At 39.3% G+C, this 25,334-nt stretch overlaps 2 protein-coding genes across 2 annotated transcripts; both read left to right on the top strand.

Annotated features, from left to right (window-relative positions):
• The first annotated feature begins 8,571 nt into the window (after positions 1 to 8,571).
• LOC126672392 (uncharacterized) lies at positions 8,572 to 10,248 on the top strand. The gene is made up of 2 exons (XM_050366341.1): positions 8,572 to 9,355; positions 9,422 to 10,248. The coding sequence occupies exons 1-2, from the start codon at positions 8,572 to 8,574 to the stop codon at positions 10,246 to 10,248; spliced, it is 1,611 nt and encodes a 536-aa protein (XP_050222298.1).
• Positions 10,249 to 16,279: 6,031 nt separating this feature from the next.
• On the top strand, positions 16,280 to 20,028 carry LOC126671603 (uridine kinase-like protein 5). Its single transcript, XM_050365384.2, has 13 exons — positions 16,280 to 16,630; positions 16,701 to 16,792; positions 17,007 to 17,076; positions 17,153 to 17,365; positions 17,577 to 17,656; positions 17,752 to 17,946; positions 18,238 to 18,321; positions 18,414 to 18,474; positions 18,912 to 18,972; positions 19,049 to 19,142; positions 19,225 to 19,297; positions 19,615 to 19,697; positions 19,767 to 20,028. Exons 1-13 carry the CDS (start codon positions 16,528 to 16,530, stop codon positions 19,920 to 19,922), a joined length of 1,365 nt encoding a protein of 454 aa, XP_050221341.1. The 5' UTR covers positions 16,280 to 16,527; the 3' UTR covers positions 19,923 to 20,028.
• The last annotated feature ends 5,306 nt before the right edge of the window (positions 20,029 to 25,334 follow it).

The raw sequence follows: 25,334 nt of genomic DNA, 5'->3' as shown, positions 1-25,334 counted from the left end.
AGCCGCACTAGCTGAGGAAGGAGAGCTTGCAGAGATATCAGAGGAGGGTTTGAGACCAAGCAAGCTGCCGGTGCACAGAAAGGGGAAGGAACCAATTGGTTCATCAGCACAGGCCGAACCTGATTTTGGAGAGCAGAGAGGCACTCAGTGGACCGGGTATGATCACCGTTTTGACGAGATAGAGAGGCAGAACCGAGAGAATTGGGCCTTGCAGAACCAGTTGTTGACTGAGATTCAAGATGATCAGAGGCAAGGGTTGGCAAGAATAAGATATGAGCAGGGTCGGCTAAAGGAAAAATTTGATCGCCAGGATGCATACTTGAGGCGTTACTTCAATGCTTCTGGAGGGGAGCGATACCCATCACCCGAGCCGTCGCCGGATCCCCCGGTTTTCGACTAGCGAGATTTGTTTTCTAATCCCTAACTTATGCAATTTTCCTTTTATTTATTTCATTGCAATGTGGACATAGCATGAAATAGTGTGAGGAGGGGGTTAGTAAAATTGTTTCGTTAGTGATTAGCTTTTGTTAGGATGTGTGTTTAGGATGTTTGTTATCTTTTATGTTTTTGGTGTGTTTGATTAGTTAGGCTTTATGTTTTTGTTTTTAATGCTATTTTGGTGTGGGGATGCCTTGTATCACTTAGCCTTGAGCTTGATATTGTTAAAATTTGCTAGTGATCTTTTGTTGTTTGAAACACTTTTCATGTTTGTTATTCCGACTCATAAATGGATTGAAATGCAACTTCTTTGAAATAGCAATAGTTGATGATGCTCACATAGTGAAATGCTAATTGCATGATTATAATTCAATTGAGTTTGAGATTGTGGTTGCATAGTAGTTACTTTGATGCGGATTCATGAGATGTTGTTTTAAATTTTTAAAGGTTGAGTTGATTTTAGGCATGATTGATTTGCTTGTGCGGAAATTAAACTTTTGGCATTACACAACTTTTTGATGAAAATTTGAGCCTAATGTTTTTGTTGAGAGAATCTTGTGTGCATTTAATTCCTAGAACTTGATTTGTATCCGTTCAAAATCACATTGTTGAGTTTTTGGCACAAAAATGAGAATGGCATTAGGACTACACATTTTTCTTAAAACCACTTAAAAGACTACCCCATTTTTCCATTAGTTGCACAAATTTGAGCCTAAACCTTTTTCTTGATTTTAACCCCAAAATTCACACATTTAAACTTTTCAACATTTACCTCTTTAAAACACCTCATTTAACTTGATTGGCTTAATTTTTAGAAACAATTTATCACAACTTGATGAAAAAGAAAAAAAAATAGCGAACAAATGCCTTATAGAAAAAGAAAGAAAATCAAACAAAGAAAGAATAAAATTGGTTGAGAAAAAGAAAAGAAAATGCATATAAAAAAAAAGAGAAAAAGAAGAAAAATGAATGCAAAAGAATAAAAAGAGGCAAGAAATGAAGAAATTGTTCGTTTTGTGTTTGTAATTTCCAAGTTGGATCTTTGAGTTTTGTTTTGTTTTTAGCCATCAAGTTATTTGTTTAGCCAAATTTTACCCTTTTAAACCTACCCTACACCTTAGCCCCATTACAACCCATTTTAAGTCCATTTGATTTGTGTTGATTACCGAACTAAGTGGTGGAGTCCCGGATTATAGCCAAGCCTATGGTGAATTTATGTGTGCTTTATGAGCTTTAAATTTGTTTTGCACTACCCTAAACACGTTGAGCGTCAGAGTGTAAACTTGTGAGGATTCATGCCTTTTGGTTAATTTTCGCACAAATTTACTTTGAATTGCCTTTGTGAAAACTCATACTTATTTGACATGTCCCGCAAGTGATAATGTGACTCTATGTGATTGAGTTATTGAGTGCTCTAAATTATGATGGTGCGAATGAGTTTTCACTAGTGTGCATCTTTAGCGGTTGCTATACTTGGAAGGAGACATTCATCCTTTTATGACTTGTGAATTTAAATGCGATTTGTGTTTCAGCGATTCAAGTTGCTAGCATGGTTGCCTAAGCGAGATTCAATTCTTGCTCGGGACGAGCAAAGGGTAAGTGTGAGGAGGGTTGATAGGTGTAGAATTACACCTATTAGGTAGGTCTATTTTGATGTAATTATGCCATGATTAGTGTCCATTTAAGTGGTTTTATTGCTCATTTTCATGTCGAAGTGTTTCAGGTACATATTGGCGAGAATCGGGCAATTTGGAGCGTAATTGGAGCAATCAAGATTAGAGGAAGCAGAAGTGATCAAGTCAGAGCTTGTTTCTATCGAAACTTCCTCAGAAACCTCCTCCAAAACGTCTGTCTCGATCGAGACAGATTGGTTTCTATCGAGATCTCCTCATAAACCATGTCAGAAATACATCCAGTGAGCTTTTCACCTAAGCCTGTTTCTATAGAAACCATTTCATTTCGATAGAAACAGCTCATTAATGAAGATACATGATTTGGAGCTAAAAAGGCACATGTGGACAATTGTGTGATCTATTTTGATTGGCTACCTCATTTAGACTTGTCATATAGTGTATTTTTATTCCCTTTTTATCCTTGAACTATAAAAGGATCCCTTCTTTTCTATTTTTAGGGTATGCACTCATTTTTAGATTTGTAGCCCCCATTTCACTTACTATTCTCAGCTTTTTGAATTACACTTGTTCTTAGTGATATTTTGAGTTTTTGTTATGGATTGAAGATTATTATTATTAATAGAAGATTATAGGTTCCTTATTATTGTTCTTCATTATCTCTTTTATGCTTTGGGTCTTCAATTATTACAAGGTAATTAATCTCTACACTATGTTTATTCTTATTTCTTACTTATTAGTTATTGTTAGTATGTTTGTGATTAGTAGCTAAACCCCTTGTTTAGGGGTTGTTAATGAAGGTTGATTGTGATTAGTTGATTAGGGTTTGTTTGGGTATAAGGGTTTGTAGTGATTTGTGTGCTTTATGCCTAAGATAGATTGATCTCCTAGTCCTAGGTTAATAGGGTAGTTAATTAGGCGAGAGTCATTTAATAACCCGGAATTTGCAAATCATTTAATTAGGGCTTAATCACGCGAGAGCAGTTTAGGACTTAATTGGTCATAGGTTAGCTTCGCGATTGGATTCAATTGATATAATCGAAATCTAATTACGCGAGGGCGATTTAGATTTCGGTGTATTAATTAAATTACAATTAGCTCTAATTGCGGACTCGAGAGAGCGGATTAGGCATTTTAGAAAAACTTGACCCGAACCAAATACTAAATCAACCCCGGTTAGCTAGAACGTTTCAACCCTAATTAGCAACCTCTAAGCGTTTCTCTCTATTGATTAAATCTTGTGTTAATTAGCGATTGCCTAGTTAATTGTTTAATTTAAGTAACGATTTAATTGCTTACTTAGTAGTTAATTGTTGATTTTATTGATTTTAAAAGTTCCGTAGTTATTACTTCAAATCAATTTACTTGTTGCTTTCCGAATTGAATTTTAAAATCCGTGTTCGTTCACTTTAAACCTCTTGTCCTTGTGGGTTCGACCTCGACTTATCGAGTACTACGAGTTAGCGAGTGAAAATTCTCTAACATTGCTGAGTTGTTTCGGCCGAACCACCTGGATACCCGAATCGACTCGGTGTTTGATTTTGTTCGGCCAGCCTATAACCCTGTTAAGCAGTGGATTGCCCGGAAAAGAGTCGTCCTAGGTTTTCCATTGCTTTGTTGAGGCCGTCCAAGTTTCCTTGGATCTGTCGTTGGACCGACGTTTAGTCGGCCACGATGTTCCCCATCACTTCAGACATCTGATGCATCGCACCGTCGAACATCTGCTTGTTCTCTTGAGCTATCTCGCCCCTCATGGCCGAGAAATCGGCCTGTGATAAAGATGGGCGAGAAGGAGGAAGTTGACGCGAGTAATCCATCCCATCGTCGGTCGCATCATCATTCTTGTCCTTAGGAAGGTTCCCCTCGGCATCCGAAGTATTCAGCACCTTGTTTGACTGGTTCACCTGTTTGTCCTTGGCCATAGTTTCAGATCTGTCTGAGTCAGATTCGTCTACTACGTCTCCTCCCTTTAGTTGTTGTCGGCGTAAAGACCGAGCGTGCCTGGAATCGTCCTTAAAGTCTGTTTTTGTGCTAACCATAAACTGAGTCCCCAGTGGAGTCGCCAAAAGATGTTCGCCTGGAAATATTCCGCACTCGAATCTTTGAATTTATAATCGGGATCGGTTTGAGGTTTGATACTTTAACGAACCTACGCAGATATTCACAGGGCTTGTTTGGTTAAAGACACTTAACCACGTGATCTAAAAGTAGTAATCTGGGAGCTACGAACTCAGGCGAGATTAATACCGAAAACTACTCTTAAGTTAAAACAATCCGGAGATTGCGAGATAAAAAGCACTGGGCTTGGTTTTTGATTGATTGATTTGTTGATACAAAAATAATGAAGTTCTGAGCTATTTATAGCTCCTCACAATCGAGATTCCTAATCTAACTAGGACTAAAACTCTGAAAGAAAAACACTCCTAATGAGTTACAAATTCCTAATAAGAAGAATAATAATTATGGTTCAGTCATCCAGGTGTTTCGGCCGAAACAACGCAGCAACCCAGTAAGTTGGGGTATACGTATGGTTCGGTCAAGCTCTTGACAAGGAATGAGACCGAATCTGCGGGAAGGGCCAATCACCCGGAGGCGAGCTCTTCGAACCCTCAAGGCAAACCTAGACCACAAGGAGCAGCCTCTGGAGCCAACGCCCAAGAACCCAATATGGGCGAACGCTCATATTCAGAAGGGGGCGATCCAAACATTTATAACCAAGGGCAGCTCGTGGACATGTTGGAAAGACTCGGAGTGGACCTGAGACCTATGCCTCGCCCATCATACATGAAGCCATATTCGGACTGGATCGACAAATTGTACCTTTTCCCAAGGGGCTACAAAGTGCCCGAGTTCAGTTTCTTTTCGGGCGAGGAAAAAGGGCAATCAACGATTGAACATGTCGCTCGGTTCTCAGCCCAGTGTGTTGAAGCGGCATCACACGATTTTTGGAAGCTCTGATTGTTCGCCAGTTCTCTGACAAAGATGGCATTCACATGGTACTCAAGGCTATCACCGAACTCGGTGGACACATGGAAAGATCTCGAGATCCTCTTCCATGAGGAGTTTTACAGGGCACCGCCCGATGTCACCCTGGCCGACCTCGCCCGAATTTCGCAGCTACCGAGCGAATCGGCAGAAAAGTATATCGGCCGATTCAGGAACCTCAGAACGAGGTGCTCCACCAAGATGTCTGAGGCCGATTGCGTCCCGATGGTAGTAAGGGGAATGAGCTTTTCCATGAGGGAGCATTTCGAAGGCCATCGATTTCGTGACTTGTTTGAGCTGACAAACAGGGTTACAAGCTACGAAAGACTTTTGCAAGAGAAAGAACAGAGGCGAGGCGCATCTAAGGGGACTTACTACAGAGACCAGCTTGACGTGGCCGTTGTATCGGACAGTGAAGATAGTGGCTCCGAAGATGAAGTCAACATGGCCGAATTCTTGGGAACGAAGCCCCTGGAGTGTTCGGCCTTGTGAAAGCCTGGCTTTGTTAAGAAGAACAAAACCACGGTGGTACAGAAGGAATACTCTTTCGACCTAACCAAAACCGACGACATATTCGATGCCTTGTTCAAGGATGGACAGATCGCCTTAAGCGAGGGTCACGTAATCCCACCGTCAGAGGAGCTGGGCGGAAAGGATTATTGTAAGTACCATAATTCCTGGAGACATAGCACAAACAATTGCGTGAACTTCAGGAACGTGATCCAGAAGGCGATCAACGAGGGGAAACTTCTGTTTCCGACAAAGAAAGAGGCCGATGCAAAGTATGTTTCTTTTAACACCGTTCGGCCTCACTTTGGCAGTTTCCTTGAGCAAGGACAAATACAGAGAAAGTGGAATCCTAGAAGACCTAAGCCTAGAGTGGAGACCGATGGCGAGGAGAGAGAGGGCGACCTCAGCAACAGAAGAGAAAGCGCCATAGCTCGCCTACTGCAGAAATGACCTGCCCGTCATGCAATATGTGTTTCAAAGCTGAGAAGGCCGAAACCGCGAGGGAGCATCCCAAGACATTCAAACCCAGAGCGCCCACGGAGTAGTGGCAGAAGCATCAGCCACAACGGAGGTCTAACACCACCGTGTTCAAAAGGATTTTTCGGCCAACGGAGGCGACCCCTCGTATGACAAAAACCCAAAAGAGGTGAATGCAGAGGTTACGACAGGAATCGAGGGCGAATCATGACACGAAATTGGCTCCTAATGACAGGCAAGGAAACAAACCTATAATTGAAAGGTTGGGAGGCAAGGGCTAGATCGATACGAACGCCGAGCCATATGAGCAGCGAACTCCTAAGGTCAGAAAGATATGGGTCCCAAAGCAAGCAAGCCGAACAGCTGATTCTGCCAATGCAAGTCGCATGACAGAGGCTCACATAAGTGAAGCAGATCTTGGTAAGAAACCGTCCTATAGAGATATACTCGTATCTCACCAAGATGGTCAGTTAAAGGCGAAATTTCCCAAAGACCGTGAGGTCATTGTTTCGCACAAAAAGGGGGTCCTGAAAGCTTGGGTGCCGGTTGTGAGGGACGAGTACGGAGTCAAAGTAGTTACGCTCCCCGATTCGTACAGAAGCAAGCCTGGGCAGAAGGCGACGTTGGAAGGCGACGTGATCGTCCCAGAAGGGGATAATGCCGATAGCACGGCAGTGGTATCACTTAGCAAACCCCCAACAAGAATGACAAGGCACATTCGGCCGCTTTACATCAAGGCCGATTTGAATGGAGTATCGGTCAACATGGTCCTTATTGACAACGGAGCTGGGGTTAATATATTGCCGGCGAAGATGCTTAAGAAGTTCGGCATAAATCGGGATCAGCTTGACCCAACTGATGTCTACATGACCGATTTCGCCGGAGGGGAGACGCCGGCTGAGGGATACATTACCCTCCGAATAAGAGTTGGCCGAGTAGAGACTAAAGAAGGGTTTTTTGTGGTCAATGCCCGGAGCAACTACAACATATTACTCGACCGAGATTGGATACACTCTAATATGTGTATACCGTCGACCATGCATCAGATGCTCTTCTTATGGCGAGACGACGGTGAAGCCGAAGTCGTTCAGGGCCATCCCAACCCCTTCGGCGAAGATCATAACGTGCTTGAAGCACGTTTATATGACGAGGAAGTGCGCAACATACAATCCCTTAGTTCGAAAGGGGAGACAAATGTACCTCACTTACTAGTCAACTCAGATCGGCCAGTATCAGTAACCCTAGGGGGCAACGACCGATCTGCTATCCTCAAGCGTTTAGAATGATAGCACGACATAAGGAAATAAGGGAGAAGATCAGACAGCTAGCCTCACTTTGTGACGTGTTATCAGCCGAATGCATTTACGAGGACCAGGATCAAGACCCAACAGGATCGCTGAAAATTGGAGATATACAGCTGGCTACGGGAAAACTGGAAGACGATCCCACCCAAGTACAAGACGACCTTCTCGAAATAGACTTAGGGACAGCTGAATCCCCTAGGCCTATTTATGTCAACGCCAGATTAGATGAAGGATTCAAGGGACGGCTGATCGCTCTACTCGCCGAGTTCCGAGACTGTTTCGCCTGGTCATACGATGAAATGTCGGGCCTTGATCCCGATATCGCCGAACATAAGCTCCCCTTGAAGAGTGGATTTTGGCCGTTTCGACAACCTCCCCGACGAATGTCAAGGGAAGTGGACACACTCGTCCAGGACGAAATTAAATGTTTGGAAGATGCTAAGTTTATCAGGGAAGCTCAGTACACCGAATGGCTCTCCAAAATAGTTCCGGTCATGAAGAAAAATGGAAAGCTAAGGGTATGCGTGGATTTTCGAAACCTCAACCTGGCCACTCCTAAGGACGAGTATCCGATGCCTATGGCCGATATGCTGATAGACAGGGCAGCGGGGCACACGATACTCAGTTTCCTCGACGCACATTCTGGGTACAACCAAGTACCAATCAGCAAAGAAGACGTATCCAAAACAGCCTTCCGGTGTCCCGGGCCGATTGGAGCTTATGAATAGGTCGTTATGCCTTTCGGTTTGAAAAATGCGGGGGCGACCTACCAGAGAGCGATGAACAAAATGTTCAGAGGGCTTGATTGCCTTGAAGTTTACATCGACGATGTGGTGGTAAAGTCGAATACCAATGAAGTTCATCTGGCCGATCTACGGAGAGGGTTCGAACGCATACGATGCAACAGATTAAAAATGAATCCCTTAAAATGCTTTCGGCGTTTTGGCTGGTAACTTCTTGGGTTTCTTGGTTCACCAGCGGGGAGTAGAAATAGATAAGAACAAAGCCAAGGCGATCATCAATGTTGAACCACCCAAAACCAAGAAGCAGCTCCAGAGGCTCATCGGTCAAATTAATTTCCTTAGACGATTCATTGCAAACACGGCAGGACGACTTCGCAGTTGGAGTGTCTTGCTATGAGGAAAGGAGACCGGTGATTGGATATGGACGGACGAGCAACAGAGGGTGTTTGATGATTTAAAAGAATACTTGGAAAACCTCCGGTCATGACCCCCCCAAAGCCAAATAAACCATTGCTGCTTTATTTATCGGCTGTACACGAATCCCTGGGGTGTATGCTCGCCCAAGAGGATGACGGGGTCGAAAGAGCAGTCTACTACCTGAGCCAAGGGCTGACAGACACAGAAATTCGCTATAGCGACATAGAAAAGATGTGTCTGTGCTTGTACTTCACATGTTGCAAGCTGCGATACTACATGCTGCCAGTAGTGGTGTACGTACTATCCCAGACCGATATCATTAAGTATATTCTATCAAAACCATACTTAAGAAATCGGATTGGGAAATGGGCGATAGCGATGTCCGAATTCACATTAGTGTATGTTCCCCAAAGAGCAGTGAAAGGACAAGTATTGGCAGATTTCTTGGCCGATCACCCTGGTATTACCCTCAGGGAGGAAACGATTAATTTCTGTGACATTGCCATATGGGAGATGTGGTTCGACGGGTCCAGGACGAGCCGGGGGGCAGGCGCCGGAGTACACATCGTCTCGCCCCTGGGGGCATCTTACCGATTGTCATTCAGACTCCAGTTTGAATGTACCAACAATCAGGCAGAATACGAGGCCCTAATATTCGGTCTCGAGATTTTAGCCGAGCTAAAAGCAAAGGCGATCAACGTAAGAGGCGATTCTTTGTTGGTCATCAAACAAGTGATTGGAGAGTTCAAATGCAAGTCCGAGTTATTAATAAGATATTGCAATAAGGCAAGACACCTGATTGAAGGCTTTCAGGATACGAGGATAGAATATATCGAGAGGGCCGATAATGGTGTCGCGAATGATCTGGCTTAGCACGGTAGTGGATACAAGGTAAATCTCCAATTCGATGCGATAGAAAGAGAAACGCTGAATCTCCACACTGGGGGCATCACCATCGACGAGAAGAAATTCTCTATCTACCAGTTGGATGTTACCCAAGATTGGAGGGTCGAGCTCTTGAATTGGTTCGAAAATCCAGATCCCGCGAATAGAAGGTTGAGAACTTTAGCCCTAAATTACGTTGTATTAGCTGGCGAATTATACAAAAAGGGTTTCGAAGGGCTACTCTTCAGGTGCATCGGCCTAAAAGAAGCAATGCTTGCGATGGCCGGGGTACATGAAGGAATAGCGGGCGCTCACCAGGCGGGCCCTAGAATGAGATGGCTGATCCATAAATACGGCTTTTATTGGCCGAAGATGGAACAAGATTGCATAAGATATGCCAAGGGGTGCGAATCTTGTCAGAAATGTGGTCATATACAGCATGTCCCGGCCGAAGAACTACACTCCATTATTAAGCCATGGCCATTTAGAGGATGGGCAGTCGACCTAATAGGGAAGATATATCCTGACTCGTCAGATGGCCATACCTTTGTAATTATCACCACTTGCTATTTCACCAAATGGGTCGAAGCCAAGCCCTTGAAATCGCCGACGCAAGAAGCTGTGATCAAGTTCTTCAAAGAATACCTCGTCCACCGACACGGGTTACCTGAATCAATAACCACAGATCAAGGGACGATGTTCACAGGAAGCGATATAGTTTGGTGGGCTTCTCAAATGAAGATAAAAATGTTACACTCAACATCATACTATGCGCAAGCCAACGGACAGGCCGAAGCCACGAACAAAGCTATCAAGCTTATAGTTCAAAAGATGATTGAAGAAAACCCAAGACAATGACATGTTCTTTTGTCAGAAGCAGTTTGGGCGAATAGGACCAGCCAAAAGTCGGCCACCGGGACTTCACCTTTTCGATTGGTGTATGGCTATGATGCAATGTTGCTGATGGAGCTTACTGTTACGTCTACTCGCCGGAGATACCAGAGTGAATTATCCAAGGACGATTACTTTGACAAGATGTCGATAGACTCCTTGAACCTCGACAAAGATAGACTTACCGCGTTAGATCACCTCGAAGCCCATAAAAGAAGGGTTGAAAGGGCTTACAATAAGCGCGTAAAACCCAAGTCATTCGCTATAGGCGATATGGTATGGAAAGCGGTCCTACCTATTGGCCACAAAGACAGGCGATTTGGAAAATGGAGCCCGGACTCGGAAGGACCGTTTATCGTGACCACCAAGTTGACTGGTGGGGCATATGTATTGGCGAATATAGACGGGGAGGAACATGAGAGGGCGATCAACGACCAGTTTCTAAAGAAATACGTCCCTAGTTGTTGGGAGAATATTGACCGACGGTTATTTGGAGCCGACGAGGAGTAACGATGCCAACTGAAATTCGCCGAACGTTCTGAGTCGACAAATATTCATATAAATATTCCGGTGAACGTTCGGCCTTTCAGAAAACCGATGTTTACATATTTCATGTAATGTCGGTTCTTAATTGTTATAGTTTGAGTTTTTTCAACAGGCCCTCCGGTTTTCTCAAACATATGTAATAAGTAATTATGAAATAAATTTTTATATATCGGACTAATTGTAGACCGATGATGATATGATAACAGGAAAACAGCACCAACTCAAGCATTGACAAAATTCTCGGCCAACTGGCCAATTTACATAAAAAAATTAAAACTGAGTCCAAATTGTGACAAGATACGGCCACCAGGCCGATCAATAAGTACTAAAAATAAAATGTTACAAAATTATAAAATAAATTGTTCTGGGCATGAAAAGTTTAAAAATGGCTGAAAATATCGCCAATTTCACTGCGAACGGTGCTGAATGATTTGCAGGCTTCCTCCACTTTGGGCTTCATTTTTGCGATGCGTTGCTTCAGATGGTTTCGGCTCTTCTTAACATCGACACCCTCGAGAAAATCCTTGTCCATTGAAGTTTCCAGCTCGCCAATACCCTTTTCTTCTGTCTCGAGCTCGAATTTCATTGGAGCAATTTTCTCTTGAAGCTCTTTGGTACGATCTCGGCGAATGTTCAGGGTGGAAACCGCCGACTTCACAATCACCTTCAACTCCTCCAGCCTTTCTTTCGCCTTGGTCTCCTGAAGCGTTATCTCGTCATGCTCAGATTGAATCGCCATGGATTCATCATAAATCTTCTGGAAGGCCGGAAGCGAAGCAGATAGTTTGGCCATGGCACCACGAGCCTTCTCGCTGAGAATTACGGGAGGAGCATCGGCCAGGACAGTCGCAGATTTTTTGAGCCTCTCGAAGTCTTTCGGCGATTTGAAAATAGAAGTACCTTGAGACTTCAATTCAGAGACTACATCCAAGTGATCGCCCCAGTTTTTAGAAGGGCCGCTACTTCCATTTGAATTTCGCCCTCAGGTGTCGGCGAATCCTCATCTTCGCTATCGGAGTTAAGAAAAGTCGCTGCCTTCGCCGCAATGTCATCATGTGCCGAAGTCTCAGCTGGTATCTGCCAAGTTTTTCCACAATAAAATATCAGCTGCTAGATTACTATTACGGCAGTGCAAAACAAAGATGGGATACCTTAGTTTTGGCAGCAAGGCGCGCCGGTAGATTAACCAGTGAGGAGCTTAAGGGCGATTGCAGTGGAGGCAGCGGCGTAAAGGTCACCATTTGCGAGACAGTAGGAGTCTCATCAGTTTTCTGCGAAAGTGACGGAAGAGCCGAACGACCCTCGTCACCAGTCTGCTCATCGGCAGTTTCAGTATCGCCCCGCGATGATGAATGAGCACTGAAAGGCTGTATGGGGGGAACTTCGTTGGGAGACGGGTCGAACATCCGAGACCCAGATGACTCTTTCTTTGCCTTTTTCGCCTTAGGCTCTTTCTTAGACGATTTCTTATTGGCGGGACGCTTTGACCTCGCCTTCTTTGTCTCCGTGTTTTCTTCGCCATCGGTATCAAAGACATCGCCTTTGTTCCACCTCGGGACGCAAACTGAAAGAGAATAGAGTTAAAACAATAGTTTTAAATAAATTCTCAAAATAACTCATGGGATTACCTGGTATTCTATTATAACCGGTTTTGACCAGTTAGGCTATCGCCTCGGCATCAGAAGGGCATCTGATGCCTGTATAAGACACACCTTCACTTGTTATATCAGGTTTACATTTTTTCGCCCTTTTCTTAGGGAGTTTTATTGGATCGACAGTAGAAATGTTGACTTTTGGTACTGGTGGGCTTTTATACTTCAACTTAAGGCGAATATGGGCAAGATAAAATTCATAAGAGTACTTAGGCTCATAATGTTCTTTCCAGACTTTTTTCATTTTTTCGTCATATTTCAACCTAGCTACTCGCCTATGTTTTTGCATTTTTAGGTTCATAGCAGGGCAATCTAGGGGGTCATATTTAAATTTGTAGAAACGCTCAAACTTAGCTATTTCATAAAGATGAAAAAGGTTACCTTTGAATTTGGATCGTTTCGGTGCCTGCAAAAGAAACAAATCGGCATGAGTAGGGTTCCGAGATAAAGGAGGTAAAGAAAAATTATGAAGACTGAGGATTTCTTTTGGCAAGAGGTCGAAATAGGACTCTGTGACCGAAGCCCACCAGCTTTCATATTCAGAGGTATAGGTTGGAGACACAGAAGGGCGAGAAATTTCAGAAATAGGAGGGAGGTAAGCCCTATTTAGGCGACAGATGAATTGAAGGTCAGGATAGTCTTCTAAAGAGGGTCTGTAGGTCCCGCGATTATTGACGGAGATCAATAAAGGACATGGAATTCCTTGGCAAAAACCGAATTGACGGGCGACGCAATTAGGGAAGTATGCCTCTAGACTGCTACGCTTGTATTCTAGACCGGCGATTAAATTGCGGGATTTCAAGGCACTGCCCCAGTATTGGCCGCCGCGTTTGAATTGTGGATCGGCCCTCGCTTCCTCTGAATCATCACAGTCCCAGGCGAGAAACAACCAGGCAGGAGGGTACTTTAGAGTCAAAATCGGGCAGAATAGTTCAGAAGCCCTGATAGAGTTGTTGAAAACTTCTAAGACGTCCAAAACATGAGGAAGGCGAGTTCCTGCGGCGATGAGCTGGTAACCACAAAGTTCGGCCTTGATCTGAGGACCGACTTCAAAGAGTTCTGGGAAGTAAAGGGCGAGCCATAGTTGTAAAACCCAGAGAGGACCACTTGGCCATTGAAAAACCCTTGTATCGTCGTGAGGGGCGATCATGTTGAGGCTTCTATACAAATGAGCAAGCATAAATTCCCCCAAGTTGCACTTGCGATCTTCGGCGAGAACAGTGGCGAGGGTGAAGCAGTCGGTAGTGACTCTGAATGAGGGAGTGCAGAGGACAAATTTAGCTATAAAAAAGCGAGGAAGGCGATATGTTCTCGGGTGTCCGGTTTATAATGTTCTTCGCCCATAAAGAGGTTGACGAAAGGACCATAACTTCTTTGAGCTTTCGTCAGTTTAAAAACTGGAACTTTGGCGTCTAAGTTGGGCGAGATACGTTCGTCAATGACTGGAATATATAACATGGTCGCCATGTCAAGAAGCGTGATGGTCATCATACCGAATTTAAAGCAGAAGCAGTGGACGACGGTCGACCATAAGAGGGAGGCACCCATGATGTAGTGCTTCGCAATAGGTCTACTGGCCTTGCAGAGGCCGATCATGTCGTAGATTCCGACATCTTTCCATAATTGGCCAAAATGTGGTTTTAGTCTGTTTACCCATTCTTGATACCCTTTGTGACCGATCGGCCGGTTCCTGAACATCGTATTGACCCAGATGGAGGACTGATGGGGAAGCGAAAAGCGTGGTGGGACTTCTTCGTGAAATGGAGCGGCTATCTCGCATTGATGACTGGGCGAAACAAGGATTGGACCGACACATTCTTTGTCATTGTTGGTTTTTACTATTACCTGAAAATCTGTGTTCAGAGCAGCAGCTTGGATCTCGTTCATTTTGTCGGTCACTTGAGCGGCGATAGCGTCATTCGGAGCAACCATGGTAACTGCAAAATAAGAGAACACCTCAGTTAGACGAATGTTTGAGGGGGCGATTCAAAAGTAGGAAGGGCGAAGACGAGCACTTACCAGGGGAAGATTTGGAGAGCACTTGAAATTTGCTTAGAGAGAGAAAGTCTTGACAAATGCAGAGAGAGTAGGTGAATGAGTAAATGAGATGGTATTTTTCTTAAAAGTGAAAATCAGAAAAAGCCGAAAGGTCGTGGAGTTAAGGCGTGACATCGTGGAGGACAGCTTGTGATGACGTGGCACGAAGGGGGTACCGAAAGATCGATAGATGCGCACCCCTCTAAAATCTCTTTCAATGATTTGGGCCTCAGTGTTGGGCCGGGAAGTATCAAAGGAAGGATTAAGAGAAGAACAAGCTCAGAAATAAATGTTTCAAGCTTGTTGGGGGCATTGTTTACACCGGCCTAAAGAATTGCTGGATAAGAGCTTCATATGGGCTTACAAGGGATTCAGGCCCAAAGAAAAGCCTTTTGATTATTGCTTTTTCTTCTTATTAGGAGTTTGTAACTCATTAGGAGTATTTTTTTTTAGAGTTTTAGTCCTAGTTAAATTAGGAGTCTTGATTATGAGGAGTTATAAATAACTCAGAGCTTCATTATTTTTGTATCAACAAATCAATCAATCAAAAACCAAGCCCAGTGCTTTTTATCTCGCAATCTACGGATTGTTTTAACTTAGGAGTAGTTTTTCGGTATTAATCTCGCTTGAGTTAGTAGCTTCCAGATTATTACTTTTAGATCACGTGGTTAAGTGTTTATAACCAAACAAGCCCTGCGAATATCTGCATAGGTTCGTTAAAGTATCAAACATCAAACCGATCCCGAATATAAATTCAAAGATTCGAGTCCGGAATATTTCCAGGCAAACAGTTTTTATGACCTTTTCATAAACTGAAAATTAATTAGAGAAAAGATAGAAAGTAAGTTAGACTTTGAGAAATTAAACAAGAAATTTTAAAAGTGATTGGATCAAAATCAAATATACTTTTACTACTCAATCAAAAATTGAAATTTGAATATCCACTAAACTTTAACAAGTTAAAATTGGTGTTTTACAAATTCATGTCACTACTCGGTTTTCCGGAATCGCGACCGGTGCTAGATAACGAGAGTGGTTGCTCTGGAACACGTAACAAGTCTAAATATGTAATAACCAATCATAATCTTCCATACCAAATGTTCTGAGGCAATCGAGACATCAACGTCCGTAACATGACAATGATCATAGCATATATACAGATTTTCATTCATATGCCAATACTCGGATCAACCCAAAATTCCAATTTTAACTAACATTCATATCAAATGCTCGAATCACTTTGAATTTCCAACATAACATAAACAAATATTCGTCATGGCATAACTAACATTTCAATAATACAAGTCTTATAAATAAAGTTCACATAATTAATCAAACAACGACGTCTAAGAAGAAAAATATTTACTTCAAACTTCTTTTTGAAATAAAACTTCCGGAATGAAATTGCAAGTCCACTGCACACATTAACCATTAAAACCTGAAAGAAGGGGAAACAACAACAAGGTTGATCGAAACTGAGTGAGTTCATATTATAGCAATTAATTATAAAGCTGAAAACCGAAAATGTTTAAAAACATTCAAAACTTATTTATATCGCGTAAAATACAAATGGAACCTTAGTCCTAATTACCTCAATATCATCATATGAAATCAATATCAACATAAAAGGGTGGGGACCCTATTCTTCAATTTTGAAAGTATTGTTAGTCTTTTTAAAAATAATTAGGGAATAAATTGTCAATTTTTCTCATTGTGTAACAATCCTCTGGCCCAATTATTGTGGCTAGATACGAGACTTTTATAGTCGATTTTTAACTTAAAATAATTGTAGAAACCAAATTAAAACACACTTACCCTCGTCCAAATCAAGTTTTATCCATAAAGAGGTGGTGTTGTGATGGAGTGATGAGTCTCGCATGACTGAAACTGAATTTGCATTAGAAGATGCGATCTAAATAAAAAAATAGCGTTATGTATACGCTTTGTAGAAACTGAATTATTTTCAAATCTGGTTACACTTTTTTTAATTTACAAAAGCATAGCTATAACAATGGAGTCGGAAATGTTAGCTGAATTGGCTAATGGCATCGGAGACAATCATAACGTCTCGTCCGATTCATCTTCACCTCCTTCGAAACAACCCTTCATAATCGGTACGTTCATTCCTTTACATAAACATTGTCATGAATTGCATAATCAAAATGTGTTTGTTTTCTTTATAAGGTGTTGCTGGTGGGACTGCATCTGGCAAAACAACAGTTTGTAATATGATCATCTCTCAGCTCCATGATCAAGGCGTTCTTCTTATCAATCAAGTATTTATGCACCGAAACTTATCGAATCCTATGTTTCGTTTCCATTATCCGAAGTTTCTGTTGAACCTCGGAGCTTTATATTTATAATATTTTATTGGAGTTTCCGTTTTCAATGTTTCCATTTTATTTCCGTACGTGCACCATAGTCATTGTTGAATGATGATGATGATACGAGTTATTTGTCGTCTATGAATATATTATTATACACTTACAGGACTCATTTTATCACTCCCTCAATGATGACCAATTAGCAAAAGTTCAAGAACACAACTTTGACCATCCTGGTAATTTCTTTGATCAAACCACAAACACTGGCAATTTCTAGTTGTTCACCTCACTCTGTTTTTACTTGCTTTTCAGATTCATTTCATACAGAGCTTCTGCTTTCCTGCATGGAGAAACTGAAACAAGGCCAATCTGTTACTATACCAATTTATGATTTCAAAACCCATAAAAGCACAGGACCAGGACTTGAGGTTAAACCTGCAGATGTCATTATCTTAGAGGGTATACTCGTTCTTCATGATCCTCGTGTTCGTCATCTCATGAACATGAAGATCTTTGTTGACACAGGTTCCTTTCGCGCAAACTTCTCCAATCCTGCATTTTTGTGTATATGTTTCTAGATACGCCTTTGAAACGCTATACTATATATAAAAATATCGTTTTGCTGTTTTTAAATTAGGCATTTCTATTTTTCAGCATTTATGTTTCCGTGCTGTGTAGCCTGCAAGTTTGTGCAAATGTTGTTTACACAATACCATGACCAACTTTCACAGTGCAGATTCTGACCTTAGGCTTGCGCGAAGAATTCAGCGCGATACAGTTGAAAGAGGAAGAAATGTCCAAAATGTGCTTGATCAAGTCAGTCAATAACTTTCTTTATTACATTATGCATAATAACTTTGACAAGTATGCATAATCATCTTACTAACCAGTAATCACACATGAACTTGCAGTATGCCCGATTTGTAAAGCCTAGCTTCGAAGAATACATCCTACCATCAAAAAAACACGCAGACATTATAATTCCGCGGGGGAGAGATAATGATGTCGCTATTGATTTGATAGTACAGCATATCCAAACCAAACGCGGACAGCATGATTTGTGTAAAATATATCCAAATGTTTTCGTTGTAACGTCAACATTTCAGGTAATTAATACCGCTAAACTCAAGTTCTAATTGCATTACATGTTGTACAGAAACAGAATCGTTGAAGCAGAAAATGTTAGATATGGAAAACGAAATAACACCATTTTGTTTTGTACAAAATAGGTTAAAATATAAAGTTTCATAGTCTCAAAAGAGTTTCTGGAAATAAAAATGAAATTCCGGAAACATAGACTCGAGAAGTTTTCGTGCAACATAGGTAGCACGGTCATTTTATAAACAATATCTTGATTTGCAGTTCCTAATAATGTAATGTTTGTGAATTGGATTTAGATACAAGGAATGCATACGCTGATACGAGATGTCAAAACAACGAAGCATGATTTTGTCTTCTATGCAGACCGATTAATTCGATTGGTATGTCTCTTGATGAAAAGCAGAGATTTTAGAAATACAACTGTGTTGTTGTCATGGTGTTAAGGTAATTTGTGTTTCAATTGAGATCTCAGGTTGTGGAGCATGGTCTCGGTCACCTTCCTTTCACTGAGAAACAGATTACAACTCCCACAGGTAATACTTCTCCATCACCAAAGCTTGAACAGAATAGAGGGTATAAACGAGTCCCATATAGTCGAAATATTATCTAACTCAAACTCCACTACTTAAAAATTTGAAGCTCGAAACTCGATTCATCTCAATAGTATAATGAGATATTAGGACTTAGCTCGATTATTCATAAAAAGTTATAACTGTAAATATATAAGCATTAAGTGTAAGTTGATGTAAATTTGATTAGACTCGCGAATTTGTTTAGTCGAGTATTTGGATACTCTCATGTAGGTTGAGATCAAACTAGACTGATATAACATTAATTAACATCTAGTTGATTGTAAAGTACTTTTCCATTAAAACTCGAGTAGCTCACAAATTGTGTCGACTCAATTACATTCAACATTCACATCAAGTATGGGAATTTGATGTGTGTAATTGTGTTTTATGGGTTGCAGGATCCATATACCCTGGAGTAGTATTCTGTAAAAGACTGTGTGGAGTATCCGTTATTAGAAGGTATGCATGCAAATTCCATCTCCATCTTTAATTTTTATCCTTCTGAAAAGATGAAGTAAATTGAATGGTGTGCCAGTGGGGAGAGCATGGAAAATGCTTTAAGAGCGTGTTGTAAGGGCATAAAACTTGGTAAAATCCTCATTCACAGAGAAGGCAACAACGGCCGGCAGGTATAGGCTCTTCCAGTTGCATACATTTTCTTCTCTGTTTCGAACAACAACTTCGACATAGCTATATGTAATGTCTGTGCAGTTGATTTACAAGAAGCTACCCGCCGATATCGCAAGCCGCCATGTCTTATTGCTTGATCCTGTTCTGGCTTCAGGTTTGATATCTGATCATGGGTTCGAACCGGGTCCAACAAGTCAGGTTGGAGCCCGGTTCAACTTACTATTTATTCAAGATCGAGTCATTAATTAAATATATGGGTGTTCAAGTAAACTTTTACGAAGCTACGTAAAAGTTTACTTAAAAGTGAAAGTCATAACCAGGATGTAAAAAGAAACAAATCTATACGGATTTAGGGTTTGATTTGGGACGGACTAGCAGGAAAACAGCTCGAATTGAAACGCATGCTTGATGCAAATTAGTTCTTCTTTTCGACACATTTGATGATCTTATAATGTGTGTATGCATGAACAGGATACTGTGCTGTAAAAGCTATATCTCTCATTATCAGCAAGGGAGTTCCGGAATGCAACATCATATTTCTTAATCTTATAGCAGTAAGTCATTCATTCTAATGCAACATTATTGTCCTTACTTTTATGTTAACCCACAACTTCAAACTGCAGGCACCTCAAGGTATACATGCAGTTTCTAAGCAATTTCCAATGGTCAAGATTGTAACATCGGAGATCGATGAAACGTTGGATCATAATCTTCGCGTTATTCCAGGAATGGGAGAGTTTGGGGATCGCTATTTCGGTACAGATAATAATCATAGCTAGCAATTGCCTGCCATCTAATTTTTGATTCCAAAACCTTTCCATTTTCTGCTGTATTTCATCAATTTTGTATTAAGTTCAGTTCTATCCAATACAACTATATTTTCAAGTTAACTAAATACAAATATATTCATTTTATAAAGTAAATTTGAACCAATTCCACCATTAAAGTCAATCTGAAATAGAATTGCACTATGGGTTTAAATAAAACGAAAGAAATGCTAGTTTGCTTTTCTTCAGCATTCCCCAATTCCTTTTCTTCTCTTCAAGACATAATATAAGCACCAACAACACATTACCACCATTTTAGCTTACATGTAGAAAGAAAAAAAAACAAGCTATTGGATGGAATGGTCAAATAATATTCTTTTTAATGAAAAGGAAAATTGTATTTGCAAAAACTACTCTAATTTTAAATAGGTTTAATCATCAAAAAAACTCCACCTTTTAGCCCCATTTCAAATGCACCCTGACATTGCAATTTTGTCAGTTACACCCTAATTCGCACCTTTGGTTTTCAATTCCACCCTCAAATACTAAATTGATCTCTTTTTCATTTGAAAAAAGTTAAAATAAGTCATTCATTTTTAACTTTTTATATGAAAAAGAGTTCAAACGAGTACATTATAAGAGTTTTTATGAATTTTTTCCGAGTGAAAAAAAGTCCAATTTAATTTTGAGGGTGGAATTGAAACCCAAAGGTGCGAATTAGGGTGCAACTGACAAAATTGCAACGTCAGGGTGCAACTGAAAAAAGGCTAAAAGGTGAGGGTTTTTTTTGGCGATTAAGCCTTTTAAATATATTCGTAAAAAGGTTATTAAAATATAGGTTTAATGCCTTATAAAATCCCGACCTTTCATCTCCTTTTCAATCCTATCCCGACGTTGAAAATTTGTCAATTTTACCCTATTTTGCATTTTTTTCATTTCAATTGTACCCTGAAGCATAAAATTGACCTTTATTTATTTGATAAAAATTCAAAAGAATTCTTCAAAAATGCTCAATTTAGTATAAAAAATTAATCTAATGCAAAAAGGATCAATTTAGAAAATTTTTTCCAAATAAAAAAAGGTCAATTTTATGCTTTAGGGTACAATTGAAATGAAAAAATAGAAAATAAGGTAAAACTGACTGATTTGCAACGTTAAGGTATGATTGAAAAGGGGATGAACGGTCAGAATTTTTTAAGACATTAGGCCTAAAATATATTAAAAAGATTCTGAAAGGTTTTGAAAATAATGAAATGTGATTGAGCAACGAAAATTGTCCAATAAAATAAAATAATAAAGGCTTAATTATTTAGAAATCTTCGTTCTTTGGACTTGTTTCAATTGTACTATAACATTGAGAAAAAGCCGATTGTACCCTATTTCATATATTCGATTTTAAGTTGTATCCTAAATTGAAAATGTTGAACGATTTTATTATTATAAGGATGAAAACATACAGAACAACTAAATTTAAGGATAATATCATATTCTTTTCTATTTGAACAAATTTAAATAAGTCCTTTAACTTTAAAAGACTCAAAAAGTCATAAGTAAAATTTTAATTGGATATGTAATAAATAAATTTTTTAATTTTTATTAAAAAAATTAATAAATTAAAAACCGACATGTCAATAGTTCCGACTCCGAATTCATCATTGTCTTCTTCGAACCCGCCTCCGTTCGTCTTCCATGGAAGACGAGTAACTCATCTTCCATGGAGGAAGAGCAGATCCTCGACAGCTTTAGAGTTCTTTGTTAAAAATATTAATACAATTAATATGTGTTAAATAATATAAATTATCATGTTTTTTTCTTTGAATTTGTGCAGAAAGACATTTTTGTTGTATTTATAAGATCAATTTTTTTTTTGTAATATATGTCAAATATAAATGATTTATTTTGAATGTTATCGAAACAAAAGGTTTTGAAAATAATGTATGAGCTATCTAGCTAAGTTAGAAAATGCATTTTCTACTGACTAGATAACTTCACTTGCTTATGGGTGCGATTATCGTGCATCAGACCAAAAGACTGTTGGGTTTTCTAGGTTCATAATGCAGCGGAATTTCAAAAATTTATCTAAAATCCAAACCAAGATCCATGTAATTCGAATAAATAGATTAATAACATAATTAATATTTATTTGTATGTCGAATTCAAACAGCAATATAAGAAGGAAGGAGGTGGTTTACTTTGGTGATACCTGGCCTCGGATTAGAAACGCCTCCAAAAGAACGCGTCCTCTACGAGTATCCCATGAACAGACTTTAGCCAAAACTAGTGCTTGTGTGCTAGCACTATTGCTTCACAAAGCAATTCGAATCATTTAGTTTCAAAAAACACATAACTCAAAACCCTAATCTTAAGAGTCTATTTATAGGAAAATAGGATATCTTGGGTTTACTCAAAAACGTGTTTTGCAATCATATGCAAACACTACGTTTTTGATAACTCTTTTGAGTTCATGTCTATCAAAAACTCTTTTTGATTATTACACACACATATATATATATATTAATTATTATTATTACTATCTTCAAAAGATAATACCTTAAGGAAAACACTTATCCTTAAATTTCGAATTTCAATTAATATATATTTATTAATATATATTTATTACAAATTAAATTATATATATATATATATATATATATATATATATATATATATATATATATATATATATAATCTACTGATCACTTAATTTTATTGGGTTTGTACAACTCATAACTGTTTTAGGCTTATTCTTAGTGTGCGACCCTGTAAGTTCATATAACATTGGCAGTAGGCCCGAAATTCCTATTTCAGCCCACAAGTCATAAGTGGCCTCTAGCAAGACATTATGACTATCCAAATTATACGAATATCGATAATCCAATTTAACCATTTACAGTAATATTTTAATCCATTTGTTTCTCGATATCCTGATTAAATATAAGGCATAGTCCTGTCATCCTTATAATATTTAATCATTAGTTTCCTGATTACAGGGAGACTGAAAATGATAACTGTTTATCAATTCATTTAGCATGGCCATGCATTTCCTTCAGTCTATCTTCTTCAAGGGGCCCATAGATATCTTACTCAAATAAATGAGGGACAAATCCCTTCTCAGTCACTCACATTTCTCACATAGTTACTTTCATATCCAATGACAATCTATTCCACTATCTTGTTAAAGATAATGTAAGACTGTATCAAAACATTAAATAGCTATATAGAAATCCATGACGATTTCAAGGTCAAAGGATTATACTAATAGAACTGTAATGAGAATTACTTACGACAATAATCTATGTAGTATTCTCAAGGTGGGTCATACAGTGCCTTATTTCTCAAATAGCACCTATGATTTGACTTTATATCTCATATACATGATTAGTAAAACATAATCATCAATCAACATCATACTACTATTAACACTAGAGATAGATGGAATATAATTCTATATAAAATCTAAGGGTTCTACTATCAAGTCACATACTTGATGACCTTAAAAAGAATTAACCATTCAAGTATTCTAATCATAATATAAAATGATAAAAGTTACCAATCAATAAATAACAAAACGATAAAATCAATACATGGTCAAACATGATTGACCTAGTGCATATCATTAACAATCTCCCACTTGCACTAGACCCAATCTACATTAAATCTAATACCCATGGACCTAGTATGACTCTCATGCTTAGGCTGTGGAAGAGCCTTAGTTAGCGGATCAGCAACATTATCATTTGTCGAAACTATGCATATCTTCACGACTCCTCTCTCAATGATTTCTCGAATGAGATGATAACGTCTAAGTATGTGTTTGGATCGCTGATGTGATCTGGACTCCTTTGCTTGTGCTATAGCCCCATTGTTATCACATAACAAATACACTGGATCAGATATACCAGGAACAACTCCTAATCCAGTTATGAACTTCTTGATCCAAACAGCCTTCTTAGCTGCGTCTGAAGCAGCTATATACTCAGCTTCTATTGTAAAATCAGCAACGGTGTCTTGCTTCGAGCTCTTCCAGCTGAAAGCACCTCCATTCAAACAAAACACATAACCTGACTGTGATTTATAATCATCTATGTCAGTTTGGAAGCTAGCATTTGTGTAACCTTTTACAATCAACTCATCTTCCTGGCCACCATATAATAAGAATGCATCCTTGGTTCTTCTCAAGTACTTAAGGATGTTCTTAATTGCTGCCCAATGACTTTCACCTGGATTTGACTGGTATCTGCTCGTTGTACTCAAAGCATAAGAGACATCAGGTCGAGTGCACAACATTGCATACATGATAGATCCAATAGCAGAAGCATATGGAATCTTACTCATGCGGTCTCGCTCATCCTGTGTCTTAGGACACCGAGCCTTGCTGAGACTGATGCCATGTGACATTGGCAAGAATCCTCTCTTGGAGTCTTGCATACTAAACCTGTTTAATACCTTATCAACATAAGTGCTTTGACTTAGGCCAATGATTCCTCTAGATCTGTCTCTATAGATCTTGATGCCTAACATATAAGCAGCATCGCCCAAGTCTTTCATTGAAAAACATTTCCCTAACCATGATTTAACATTTTGCAGTATGGGAATATCGTTTCCAATGAGTAGTATGTTATCAACATAAAGCACTAAGAAAACATATCTCTGACATAATGTTGATAACATGTTGATTTTTCAATCATTAAAAGAAAAATAAAGTTAGTCTTAATTTGTTGTATTGATGAGCTGTTGACATGCTTTTGATAATATGTTGATTGTTTTTACTTAAATCAATCAATGTTCTCATTTTACAGTCATCTTGACTAAATTAGCATTAATTGTTGATATCATATAGACATTATATTGATAACTTGTCAATATGATAATATTAATTCTATTAAAAGACAACAAAAGTACAAAAAATTCAAAATAAATGAATCAGATAAAGAAATTATCAAAGTAAGTACACAAAAAAATATGAAAAAACAAAAATAATAAGTCAAATAAAAAATTAAAATAATCCTTACATACAAAAACAAAATAATTATCAAACATACAACCAAAACAATAGTTCACTAATTAAAAAATCTATTTCAAAACATTTTTCTTTCTCAATTTTATTCGCAGCTGCACAGTTCTTTCAACATTACTTGTATAATTATTTTCCGTCTTCTACCTCCCATACTTAACCAAGTTTTGACAAAGCCGGTTATGATACAGTTCCATTTCATCCAACGAATATGACGAATGAATACGCTTGCAATCAATCAAATGCTCGACGAATAAACGACATGTCAACAATAAAACCTTTTCAAATTCATAGGTTGCAGTGGAAGATTTCTTCTTTGAAGAACCAGAAGTTGACCTATTTTTAGGAGACTGCTACAATCAACAATAAATCAACATCATATCAACATACGTCAACATGTATATTAATTT

The sequence above is a fragment of the Mercurialis annua genome, linkage group LG3 (assembly GCF_937616625.2).
Source record: "Mercurialis annua linkage group LG3, ddMerAnnu1.2, whole genome shotgun sequence".
Classification (NCBI taxonomy): domain Eukaryota; kingdom Viridiplantae; phylum Streptophyta; class Magnoliopsida; order Malpighiales; family Euphorbiaceae; genus Mercurialis; species Mercurialis annua.
The sequence above is the reverse complement of the archived record's forward strand: the minus strand, read 5'-3'. Positions and strand labels throughout refer to the sequence as shown.

Bases quoted from the DNA above. Each gene is read 5' to 3' on its own strand.
- LOC126671603 (XM_050365384.2), top strand. From the start codon at position 16,528: ATGGAGTCGGAAATGTTAGCTGAATTGGCTAATGGCATCGGAGACAAT. The intron at 16,631-16,700 runs GTACGTTCATTC...TTTCTTTATAAG, and splicing joins GAAACAACCCTTCATAATCG to GTGTTGCTGGTGGGACTGCA. The intron at 17,657-17,751 runs GTCAGTCAATAA...ATGAACTTGCAG, and splicing joins TCCAAAATGTGCTTGATCAA to TATGCCCGATTTGTAAAGCC.
- LOC126672392 (XM_050366341.1), top strand. From the start codon at position 8,572: ATGACCCCCCCAAAGCCAAATAAACCATTGCTGCTTTATTTATCGGCT. The intron at 9,356-9,421 runs GTGTCGCGAATG...TCGATGCGATAG, and splicing joins TATCGAGAGGGCCGATAATG to AAAGAGAAACGCTGAATCTC.